At 34.2% G+C, this 12,645-nt stretch overlaps 1 protein-coding gene across 2 annotated transcripts; it reads left to right on the top strand.

Moving 5' to 3' along the window:
* Nucleotides 1–50: 50 nt before the first annotated feature.
* Nucleotides 51–8,660, top strand: ANKRA2 (ankyrin repeat family A member 2). Of its 2 annotated transcripts, none has more exons than XM_090276377.1 (9): nt 51–393; nt 1,278–1,670; nt 2,324–2,482; nt 3,997–4,062; nt 5,927–6,024; nt 6,532–6,657; nt 6,957–7,023; nt 7,559–7,639; nt 8,219–8,660. In XM_090276377.1, the coding sequence occupies exons 2-9, from the start codon at nt 1,382–1,384 to the stop codon at nt 8,272–8,274; spliced, it is 942 nt and encodes a 313-aa protein (XP_090132503.1). In that variant the 5' UTR covers nt 51–393; nt 1,278–1,381; the 3' UTR covers nt 8,275–8,660. The 2 variants fall into 2 exon arrangements, with proteins under 2 accessions (XP_090132503.1, XP_090132504.1); XM_090276378.1 differs by having other exon boundaries at nt 51–541.
* The last annotated feature ends 3,985 nt before the right edge of the window (nt 8,661–12,645 follow it).

The following is a 12,645-nucleotide window of genomic DNA, read 5'->3' as shown; positions in this document are numbered from 1 at the left end:
CCAGACTCACACCCTCGGGATTGCAAGGGCGGGCCAGGTGGGCGGGGCGATGGAGAGGAGGAGGCGTGACCCGGAGGCGACAACTGGTCTTGCTCTAGTTCCCGTGAACGGGCCCCTGAATTGACGCTATTCCTGTAGTACTCAGGCGTTTAGCACCGCGCCGCAAAGCGGCGGCGAAGAACCTGGAAATCCTGTCGGCTGCAGTGATGCGGCACGTTTTTGGTCCAGAAAGCGGAAGAAGGAATCGGAAGTGACGTCGCGGTCAAAACAAGTGAATCTGAGGCGGCAGATGGAAAGGCCTAAGTCGCTCTTGCCTGTTGAAGGTGGTCACGAGGCCCTGCGCTCTCAGCCGGTCGGCCTCAGGCCCCTGTCCCCCGGACCCGCCCGCTGCGGGTGAGCCAGAGTTTCCACCCGCTGTGCTTGAGCCGCGCTGGGACTTTTCGGGCAGAGCTGGCGGGTGGCAACAGGGCGGACTTCCCTTCCCACTACAGCCTCCCCTCTAGCGGGCTCTTGTCCTGGGACGCCAGGACACCTGTCGCCTGTGAGGCATCATTTCATTTTCATAGACTCTTCCTTTGATCCTAATGTCCTGTAGATGCTAAAGCAAAGAAAGCCAATCTATAATCTCCACACTTCATTTTCATAAAAACCTATGTTAAGTTGGTAACACGTGACCTGAACAAAAACTGATAAATATATCTTCAGTTCATCATAACCAAAGCTTTGTAAAGTCTTTTGCTATGCAGGAATCACAGATGTTGTAGATGCCAATAGACTTGAATACAACATGAGTTCTATCTTAAATTCATACTGAGAGCCACTCATAAACAGAGCATGCTGAAAAATGAACCTGAGGTGAAAGATTCAAGTTTTCACGGGAAGTTCTTTTTTTTTATCGTTAGCCTGATCTTTTATCCATTTGGCAATATTAAGGAATAGAAAAGGAGATTAAAAAGGTAACAAATTTGTTGGAACCTAGTGATGAAGATGAAAATGTTACTGTATTTCATTTGGTCTTCCAGCATAATGTGAGGTTCATGGTGGTATCTCCATTTTACCAGTGAGGCAGAGGCCTAGAGAGTTTGAGTAACTTGTACGGGTTCACACAGCTAATAAGAGGCTTGGATTTATATCCAGGGTTCTTCTCTACCTATGAACATTGTATGCTTTCTGTTATTAATAGGTGCTTATAAGAGCACTGTTTGCATACTTTATTGAAAATGGTTATCTTGTGTGCTTTTACCTAAGTTGATATACTTTTAATTTTTTTCTTTCAGATTTTTTTAATATCCAAATTTCAAGAATACACTGGATATCTCTTTAAAAACCCAAGAAGAAATTATGAAGAAATATTTTAATTATTGAAACTACTGTTGAAATCATGGCTACATCAGCAAATCTGGATCTTGGAGCCCAGCTCATAGTGGAAGAGTGTCCCGGCAGTTACAGTCTAACTGGCATGCCAGACATTAAAATAGAACATCAGCTGGACTCAAATGCAGAAGAGGGATCAGCTCAGGGTGTTGCCATGGGAATGAAATTCATATTGCCTAACCGATTTGATATGAACGTGTGTTCTCGATTTGTGAAGTCGTTAAATGAAGAGGATAGTAAAAATATTCAAGATCAGGTTAACTCTGACCTGGAAGTGGCATCTGTCCTATTTAAAGGTTGAAAGTTATGGTATAAATATCTGCATTTGTTTTGTTTTTGTTTATTTGGTGTTTCTTTTTTCTTTCCTTTCTGATCATGAGATTTTGAGTTTGGGAAGAAAGTTTGGAAGTCATCTTTTAATATGATTTTCTAGAATCTCACAGAAACCAAAATTTAATAACTTCCTGTTATATAATGTCCACAAGTACATGTTGATTTTTTTTAACTTCTTGCTTCACCTTTGTTTTATTTGTAAAATATTTTATGAAATTCCTTATTGTACCTTTTTAAATCATAAGAGAAAAATATTATTGGTGCCTTTTACAAATGAATTAGCTTAATATTCCCTATTCTATGAATATTTGATTAGTATTCGCTTCCTATGCTTTAATTCAGTTAAATCTGTCATAATATTATCAATTTACTTTTATAAAAATCTATTGAATAAAAATACTAATCCTGGAATGACATTGCTCAACATTAATACATGTTTTTTCTGGAACTTTCGCTATGGCAGTGCAGACTTTATGACAAAAAGTAATGTCACTGGACAAACAGTTTTGAAGATATACCTCATGTATTGCTTTTTTAATGTAAATATCAACATAGAACTTTGAAATGCTTTGTCATTAAAATATTGTTTCAATGTGTTCGAATTTATTTTACTTAGCGGAATGTAATATCCATACATCTCCTTCTCCGGGAATCCAAGTAAGGCATGTGTATACTCCTTCTACAACAAAGCACTTCTCACCCATAAAACAATCAACTACCTTAACCAACAAGCACAGAGGAAATGAGGTCTCAACCACACCTCTGTTAGCAAATTGTAAGTATTTCCCACTGATGTATTAATCTATTCTTGTTACTAATATAATGCTTTCAAAAGTTTGGCCTTGAAAGGTTATTTTCATTAAATGCATATTCCATTTTGGAAAGCTGAAGTAATATGTTCATAGTTTTAGTAATTTAAAACTTTTTCACATATTACTGCATATTCAAATTGTTCATAATTTGTGTATTTAAAACAAATACAGATTGAAATATTCTTAAAACCCTTATAGTTTACTATAAAAACAATAAGTTATTCTAAACTTTGTACAAAGTAAGACATTGTGTTTTGTGTTCTTGGAGTGCAAGGCTTTACATTTTGCCTATAAACTAGATCACTGATCCACAAGTTATTTGTAATAAAACCTGAGCATTTCTGTTGTAATTTTGAATTTGGATATAATAATATAAATGTGAAACTTCTTTTTAAAAAACTTTGAGCCCACCTTTTTTTTTTTTAAGCATATAATCATTCTGGAAGAAATAAAATGAAGTTTTTTTATATATTATATTCTGTATAGCAGTCAGAATATACCAAAACCAGTTAGCAATTTGATCTTAGGAACTATATGTGAAAATATAATGTAAAAACATCTATATTCTAATGCATGGTGAAATATATTTTTTTACTTTGGAAACACAGTATCCCTTCTGAATTTGAATCACATGCTGTAGCATATGACTTACTCCACCTATTGGCCATTTCCGTTTTACTTGTATTAATTTGCATGTGCCTCCCAATTGCTTTCCTTTCTGTATTAAGGCCATTCAATCATATCACCGCAGTCAAGGATTGAGTGCTAGTAATTTTTAAAATGAACTATCATAGAACAGTGCCTGTTTATCTTTGTTTAAAATAAAGAGATTGTCTTAAAATATTCCAACCACAGAATTTTTGAGTTCAAAACATCAAGAGACCGTGTGATTCACATAACTCATGTTACAGACAAAACTGTTTAATCGGTTATCTAAGGACACATACCAAACTAACCACAACTAGGTCTGCACTCAAGAATTTACTCTCAAGGTCAGTTGTCCATTTACTACCTCACTCCTCTTAAATTTAACAAAAACCCATAGAGTCTTGAAATAATGATATTTGGGACTTCAGTGGATTAATCAATGAAAAGATAAAAGGTCTGTCTTCGTTAGAGCGAACTTCCTTATAAGTTTGGATAAAGAGATGGCATTTTAACCATTAAGTACCTAAGCCATTTCTTTGATTGATAATATCAGTAACTATTTGCATTGCTAGTAATTGACTATAAAAATTTGCATATTTATTGATAATAACACTTTGCAGATGTCAGAATTACCTTAAACATATAGGAGTCAATTCTCAGATACAGCATGACTACTTGCAATGTTAGAGTATATTTTAGTTAGATTTTTATAAACAATAGAATGATAGTTTTTGTTTTGGAAAAGAAAATTGCTGCACGGACATGAACAATGGGATAATGAAAATGTACCCTATGTATATACATGAAGCTTTTTATGGTATTATTTCAGCTTTATCTGTTCACCAGTTAGCTGCTCAGGGAGAGATGCTCTACCTGGCCACGCGTATTGAACAAGGTAATAACCTATTTTTTAAAGCATATTTAAAACAAACTTAATACGATTTATTATATTTGTTATTTTTCCTTTTATACAGGAAAGTATAAAGACAAAAAAGATTGTTGTATAATCTCACCAGGCAGATAATAGTTTTTTTAAAACTACTCTAAAATATAAAACTTATAACTTCCCTTATAAGCCTAGCCTTTTCCCCAAGAGGAAACATAAGTTTTTCCTATTTTCAGAAAAGTCTTCTAGAAAACATTTCTGTTTATATTTGTAGTTGTATATGAGAATACAGATGTGTTTTTCCATTTACAGAAAAGGAAAAATACTGCACCTTTTTTCACTTAATATTTTGGAAATCTTTCCATATAAGCACATAAGGACCTATTTTATTCTTTTTAATAGGTCCATGATTTTGCATTGTATGCATATACATATACTTTGGTTTATTTTTTATTTTTTAACTAGTCCCCTGGTGGTGGTTGATTTGTTTGTTGCTATTAAGTATATATATATATATACATATATATATATATATATATATATATATATCTCAATAGGGTAAATTCCTTGAGAATATTTTCTGGGTGAAAAGGTACATGAATTTTTATTTTTATATTTATTGCCAGATATTTGTCCTGTCTTCACATCAAGAGTTAGAGTTTCTATTTCCCCATACCCTCAGTAACACAAGATATTATCAGACTAATCTAAAAATATTATTTTTTTGTGTTTATTTCTGTGAACTCCTATCAAAATTAAAGAAATTTGCTTTTTGTTGCTTATGTTGCATATTTTTTTCCAGTTTGTCATTTTTTCCTTTGATTTTCTATTTATCAAACAAATGCTTAATATTTTTAAGTGGTAATTTTACTTTTTAACTTGTGACTTTTGAGTTTCATGTCCTCCTTAGAGCAGATTTTGTACCCTAAGATTATAAATGAATTTATTCGTGCCTTATTCTAGAACTGTGGTTTTCTTTTTACATTTCAATCTTTGACACATATGAAATATGTTTTGGTGTAATGAGATACAGGTCAAGCTTTACAATTATTTTTAATTTTCCGAAAAGTTAGTTGTCCCAACTTTATTGATTGAATACAATGTGCATAATAAAAGATGTTTATTTTTTAAATCATGTATTCTTTTATAAATATTTGAAGGTTTCATTCTCAAGCTACTAAATAAATTTCAGGGGAAAAAACTGTGGACTTTAGAACTAGTAGACTGAATCTGGGGAACAAAATGGGGTTCAAGGTAGAATTGCATGGTACTGCCTTTCAGATTATTTAGTCTTCATTCACTTTATATTATTTTAGCCATCCACCAAGAATGAATGAAATTCAAAGGCAGCAATGTTAGCTATAGACTAGAACTAGATTATTAAGGTTTTAGAGTTTTTATAATAGTATATATTTATGTAATGCTAAGGGATATTATATAAGCTCATTTTTATTGTAATTTTCCCAACTATACATCGAGATAAACAAGGTATTATTCTGTGTATTGGAGAAATTAAGCAGCATGCCCAGAATCACACTTTTAGAAAGTGACAGAGCCAGAACTCAAACTCTGGTCTCCTGATTCCAAGCCCATTGTTCTGTAGATTACCTTGTACCTAGCATTATGTCATGTCTCATAGTTTATACTTTAAATAATATGCTACTTGAATTCAGTTGTATACACTAAGGCACATTTTCATACATACAGACAGCAGATTGCAACAACACATAACAGGACTTCAGTGAACAAAGGTCAGCACAAAATCATCCTCATTGAGAAATATAATCAACTTTTTAGAATGGCAGTATTTTCATAGTGATATAAATATGTGGTTGTTAAATTAGATCACAAAAATTGCTTTTCTTTTAAATAGAAAATGTTATCAATCACACGGATGAAGAAGGATTTACTCCTCTGATGTGGGCTGCAGCACACGGGCAAATAGCTGTGGTAGAGTTTCTACTTCAGAATGTAAGGAAAATGCCTCAGAAAATGTATATGTACAGTTACTTAAGTTCAGTTAAGTCTTTAGTAAAGTTTTGGTATCTCCAGCCAATTAGATGTAATGGTAGAGGATTCACAAATTTTTTAACTGCTTTTCACATTCTTGTGGAACATGAATCTAGTTGGGCAAATAAGACTAATCGTACATGAAACAGTGAGAGGTAATTTAAAGCCCAGTCCCCTCTAAGTGCAATGGGAACAATAGTACTGTCAGCCTTGTAGGAGAAGCTTCATAGAGGAGATGCAATTTGACTCCAGAGTGAAAGCATAGTTAGGACTGAGATAGAGGGAGGACAGAGGCATCCAGACAACCTTGATAACAAGAGCATCTATGAATAGAAGTTTGCATTATTTCTTTATTAACCCCAGAACAATACCTGATCTAAGTGTTGGACTGTAATTATTGTTGACAGAAATAGCAATATTCTTGTTTACATAAATTGAAAAGTCTTTTATTTTCATTTCCCACACCAGGGTGCTGATCCCCAGCTTTTAGGAAAAGGTCGAGAAAGTGCACTGTCTCTGGCCTGTAGCAAAGGTTACACCGATATTGTCAAGATGCTGCTTGATTGTGGAGTTGATGTAAATGAATACGATTGGGTGAGTCTATGACACTGATTTTTAAATTACTATAACAAACTCTAGGATATATTTGGTTTGGAGAGATGTAATAAGTTTTATTAAACACTTGGCAGAATAATTAACAGTTAATTAAACATCTAAAAGAAAAAATTAATGACATAAACTCAGTAATTCTGATTTAAGTATTCTTCACAAAATATTAAAATTACCTTAAACTACTTTTACATGCCCAATTCTTAGTAAAACTTCTCACAACAACATTAAGTTCTTCAAATCTTGCTCACCTTGAAAAACTAAATCACCTTTTCCTTTTATAGAATGGAGGCACACCTTTGCTTTATGCTGTACATGGAAATCATGTGAAATGCGTAAAAATGCTCTTAGGTAAGCAGATAAAAGTGAAAATACTTAGAAAACGCCATGAGGACTTTATTTTACTTTTTACAAGCTGGCCTCCCTTAGTATTACTCAGTAGAATCATTAATTATTGTTAAATACGTTACTCCTGCTGCTATTCAGCATGGAGCACCTGCTGCCAGGGCATTGCCCAAGTGAGAAGCAGCTCCACCACACAGCATGCCTGCAGTTGGAGCATGGGTCCTGGCTGCTTTCCTTTTGGAGGTCACGTGTGAATCCACGGTTGTTTTCTCTGTCTGCAGAATCTTTATGCATAAGTTCTGTCTCTAGTTGTTTGTTAGTTTCAGCTGCTGTAGAGGATGCTCGTTTGTTTGAAATGTCTTCCTTTCGACCTACCAAAGTGAATTCTGTGCCCTCCATGTACCCTGTACTTTAGTCAGATCATCCTGAAGACACTCTCAGATCTGCTGAAAATCTGTCTTGCTATTTGTTCACAAGTCAGTAATAGACAAACACATCCACACTTTCATTTATTTATGTGGATTTTTCTATTTTGGTATAGAAAATGGAGCTGACCCAACAATTGAAACCGACTCTGGATATAATTCTATGGATTTAGCTGTAGCCCTGGGCTATAGAAGTGGTAAGTATTTTACTGTAGAATGCTCAGGTTTCATATTAGTAAAGCTCTGTAAATAGTACAAACCAGTAATCCAAACCATTTTCATTGCTGTTGTCATAGAACTTTGCATGTTATCCTAACTCCTGACTGGCCAAAATCAAAGAATTCCTTACAAAGTCTAGAAACGAATTTGTTACTATTACTTTCCACCAACCCAAATAATTAGTTGCTGGGAGATAAGTGACCACCTGTTTACACAATGTGTCTAATATTTTCATAGCAAACTATAAAATGCAGTTATAGTTGCTCTTTTCTGTTCCTTAGAACAACCTTGTGCCCGGGACTCTCCTTCAGTTTCAAAATTTAGAAACCAAGAACAGAAAATTCAGTAACCAGGGCAATTACTAAGTCAATGATAGGCTAAATTTTAAGTATCTGATTGACCACAGAATATGAGTATATCCAATTTAGAAATAATTTTATTTTAGGAAAAAAGGTGGGGATATAAATTTGAATTTGATTATTCTTTTTAAAATTTTCAAATCAACATGTTTGGAAAATAGTACTAATGTTTCACTCATTGTCACCTATTTGTTCTAGTTCAACAGGTTATTGAGTCGCATTTATTGAAGCTGCTTCAAAATATCAAAGAGTAGACATAGTCATCAGAAAGTATTGTCTGCCCTCCTGTTTACTTTTTGGCCCTTATAAATGATAGTTTTGTTTACTTGTAAGTTTTTACCTCGGTTGCAATATTTACTGATTTTTACTAAGTTTTAATAAATATTCCTCTTGAGTAATTCACTGGTTTATAATAAAATTAATGCTGATGCTTTTTTATAAATGTGTTTTAAGGCATATTTAAAATTATAAATTAATGTTTTTGTGGCATGTAAATTTTTATGGTACATAGTTATCTGTCTTTGTATCGAGTGCTGTAATTTAACATTTTCAGAAATTATTCTACCCTATTCATCTTTACTCTTGTATTAACTCATTGACTTTATATAGGGTTTGCTATAAATCCATAAAAAAAATTTTGTTATTAATTAAAAATGCACAGTGTGATTGTTTACAAGATGTTATAAATAAATAAAGTAAATTTTCTGTTAGTTTGCATGCTAGTTTGTTTTTTTTTAATTAAATAGGTTATTTAGTGATTCCTTTAGGACTATTAGTTTAACCCTACTATCCTGCCAGGACACTCCATTAGGTCAAACAGTATAATTAAAAGAAATTACATGTAAGTCAGTCAACAAAGATTTATTGATTGTCATTTCTAGAAGGATATTTAGAATATTTTTCTCTTATAAGTAAGTTTTCCAGTAGGAAAGTCTTCTGTGAAAAAGTCAATTCTTCAATAAAATTTAGAAGCTCTTTAATTCTACTAAAGGAACACTATAAACTTGTGTTACACCAGAATATAGAAGAGAGCCAAGGGTTAGAAGTTGACTTGACCGCTGAGCATGAGACTTGGGTTAAATCACTTCATCTGGAAAATGGATGTTGTATCAGTTATGATACTTTGGTTGTAAACCACACAAACTATCCAGCTCATTGAAGCAAAAGGGAATTAATTGAAAGATCCAGAATGGAAGGAAAAGCTGAAGAAGCAGGCAATACCAAGAAATGAAGCTAAGCCAGGGATCTCAATTAGGAAATCATGGCCAGTCGTTTTGGATGCTGCTGTGGTAATGTTTAGCTTACATTCCCCCCACCCACCCTTTTTTTTTTTTTTTTTTTTTTTTATCATTCTGCTCATTATTTAAATTTCCAGGAGGTAGAAATTTGTTTAGCATGGGATATCACTGTACCACTATATGGAGTTGGGGGGTGGAGGGGATGACTGGTAAACAATCCACCATTGTCCCCAGACAAGAGGTGCCTAAAGGAAAAGCACAGGGAGAGAAAAACCTAGGGTGTCCACTCCAAAGGCACTCTAAACAGTATGTGAAAATAATGCTACTGTTTCACTCATTGTCAGTTAGGCAAGGGTTTCTAGCACTTCTGAGCAATTTACCTAAAACCATTCACCCTTTCATTTGGTTCCTTTTCTTATTAATGGCACATACCCATGAAGTGTTAGTTCCTGTTCATATTATAAGGTAACAAAATCCAGGGACCCATGTGGGCACATCACTGAGTATCGCTTGCATGTGCTTTCCGCAACTGAAGAGCAACCAAATGGCCTGTGCTGAGACTGTCTCTCAAATATCCACTTCACTCCTAGTTCTGAAAACCAACAGATCTCAGAGAATATCTTAAAGAAAATTTCCCTCTCCAATTCTATCATCTTTTGCCCCAGGATCCCTGATAACAAACCCCAGAAAAATCCCTTTAAGAACTCGATATACTAATACAAGTCAATTAAAACAACAGGAGTGATACTTTAAGGGCCAGTTGTAAAATTCCTCTTTTAAAAATCAAATACCTTTTAGGTAGTGTTATTGATTGCACAAATATTTATTGTGAACTTAAGTACCGGACACCATGCTTGATGTTAGGATAACATACTGAGCAAAAACACACAACAGTCCTCCCGTGAAGACACTGCCTAGTATGAGAGCTCATTATTACCACTGTATGAAATACACTGATAATCATTTTCTAAAGGCTGAAAACTATTATTCTCGTGTAACTACTAAATGAATAACTGTCAAAGATTATATTCAACTCATTAATTAGTAAGGAAATTAGTAAGATGTTAAAACTAATTCCAAGAGTTATATATTTTAGGTAATGTTAGTGTAAGATTGCTTAGCTAGAAGCAAATCTGGCTAATGTCCAACCAGGCCTTCAACCATAACCTTTGAGGCCACCTTTCCCACTAGACAGAAATTACTTGCACCTCTACCAGACAGAAATCTGAGATAACACGTGACTTCACCAAGTCTGATGCCTTTAATCAGTAGTAAACTGAGTTTAACTAAGTGGCTTCCGCTAGAGTGATGTTCTCAAACTTCATTGTCTATCAGAACCACTAAGGGCTTATTACAAGACAGACTGCTGGATCCCACCCCAGAGTTTCTGATTCAGTCCGTGCAGTTTTATAAACCATGAGAAATAAAATTCCCTTCCTTCATCCTTCTTCAATTTGTTACCTATACCCAAGTTTTATCTTCCTTTTACTCTTTCAAATTCTGGAACAAACTGACACTTTAGGTCAAAACCATTGTCTTTTTTTCTTGAAAAACAAAAGGACATCCACAGTTGCATTCCTGAGCCATTACTGACTCCAGGATGGACACAATCAGCTGTATTTATTACAAATTTTAATCAAATAAATAATACTATCTCATGGAGGAAACTCGAAGTAAGTTATTGAGAGTTATCTGTCATATACAAGAATTTTAGCAGGGTAGAACAGCTCATGAATATACAAGTTTCTATAGCCACATACATGCCTTTTACACTTCCTTAAAGTGGGAAAAATGAACACATTTATTAATGTGCCTCACAGATATAGCCAATCCATAGCAAATAAAATAAAAAGCAAAAGTATATAAATCTAAATATGCTCATTAATTAACGTTTCAATATTTCATATTACTTGGAAATTACTTGGGTTTCTAATAATTATTCATTAATAACAATTTATTAGTCCAAGTTTTAAGTTGCTTGAGTAGTTTAGAAATTATGTTTAAGCTAAAAAACTATAAAACAGAATTACTGGTGATAAGTTTATCAAATTCATGCCTCAATTGGGTTAGATACAAATTTACACTTTTTATAATCTTAAACATTAGGTGGTGGTATTTTATCTTATTTGATCATTAAACAAATATAAAAAGTTTAGAAAATTCAGATTAACTAGTCTTTTCCTGAGATAACAAACCCAAATCTATTTTTAAAAGTTAAATATATGCTTGTATCAATATGTACTCCATATTGAAAAACTCATAGGAAGAACATATATTTTTAAAACCAAAATTATTAAACCAAGATAAATTGTTCAAAGACTCACCTTCATTATGTGAACTTTTATTGTTAAAGTGTTTCTGAGCTAATAATTTCTCTAAGGATATTTTTTTTCTTAATAGTCTAACACACTTAAAATACTAAAGGTTCAGTTTATTTTCTGGGGTTTATGGGAAAATTTGAGTCATATAAATGATTGTTCTATAAGCCAATCAGAACAATGCTTCTTTAATTTAAGAGACACTATAATCTAGTGTTAGGAAAATATTTCATCCTTACACATGAAAGGTAAAGGCCTTTCTCAGTTACAGGTTTGCAGACACCCAAATGCATGGAGAGCACAGAGCTTCATATCTACAACTAAGCCACAGTCAAAAGTAAACCTGAAACAAAAACTTACAGAGTTCTCTTTCTTTCCAGTGAGCACATGATTCTTCACTATTTGTCTATTTATAATAGATCAAAAAACAAGACAGGACAAAAAGACTAATAAAGCAGATTCTCTGTCATTTCTCACCCAACAGAGTACAGGTCTTCATTATACAAGGTCTGTCGGGAAAAAGTCCAGCCATTGTAAATGCAATGAGAACAGTTTGCACAACATGATATAACCTGACAGCCAAGGAGAGTGGACTGGAATGCACATACGTGACCAATGACAACTTCACTGTACTAGTCAGTGGGGGCAGTAAACACCACTGAGTGAGCATGTGTGCTGTGTGGCTGTCACATTCAAAATGAGTGAGCAGAGCAATGAATCTGCACCAAATTTTGCATTAAACTTGAACATTCCTCCACAGAAACTATTCAGGTGATTCAGATGGCCACACCTGTGAGAAACTGGTGATTGGCAGCTTCATCATGACAACACACCTGCTCATGCATCATATTTTGTGCAGAGTTTTTTTGTGAAACATCAAATCACCCAGGTGACTCAGCCCCCCTACAGCCCAGATTTGTTGCCCTGTGACTTCTGGCTCTTCCCAAAACTAAAATCACCTTTGAAAGGGAAGAGATTTCAGACTGTCAATGACATCCAGGAAAATACCACAGGGCAACTGATGATGATTGGGAGAAATGTGTGAGGTCCCAAGGTGCCTACTTTGAAG

This window comes from Furipterus horrens, unplaced genomic scaffold (genome assembly GCF_987537825.1).
Source record: "Furipterus horrens unplaced genomic scaffold, mFurHor1.1.pri manual_scaffold_5, whole genome shotgun sequence".
Taxonomy (NCBI): Eukaryota; Metazoa; Chordata; class Mammalia; order Chiroptera; family Furipteridae; genus Furipterus; species Furipterus horrens.
The sequence above is the reverse complement of the archived record's forward strand: the minus strand, read 5'-3'. Positions and strand labels throughout refer to the sequence as shown.

Coding starts and splice junctions, on each gene's coding strand:
- ANKRA2 (XM_090276377.1), top strand. CDS start 1,382: ATGGCTACATCAGCAAATCTGGATCTTGGAGCCCAGCTCATAGTGGAA. Junction 2,483..3,996: donor CACACCTCTGTTAGCAAATT/GTAAGTATTTCC, acceptor GTATTATTTCAG/CTTTATCTGTTCACCAGTTA. Junction 7,640..8,218: donor AGCCCTGGGCTATAGAAGTG/GTAAGTATTTTA, acceptor TATTTGTTCTAG/TTCAACAGGTTATTGAGTCG.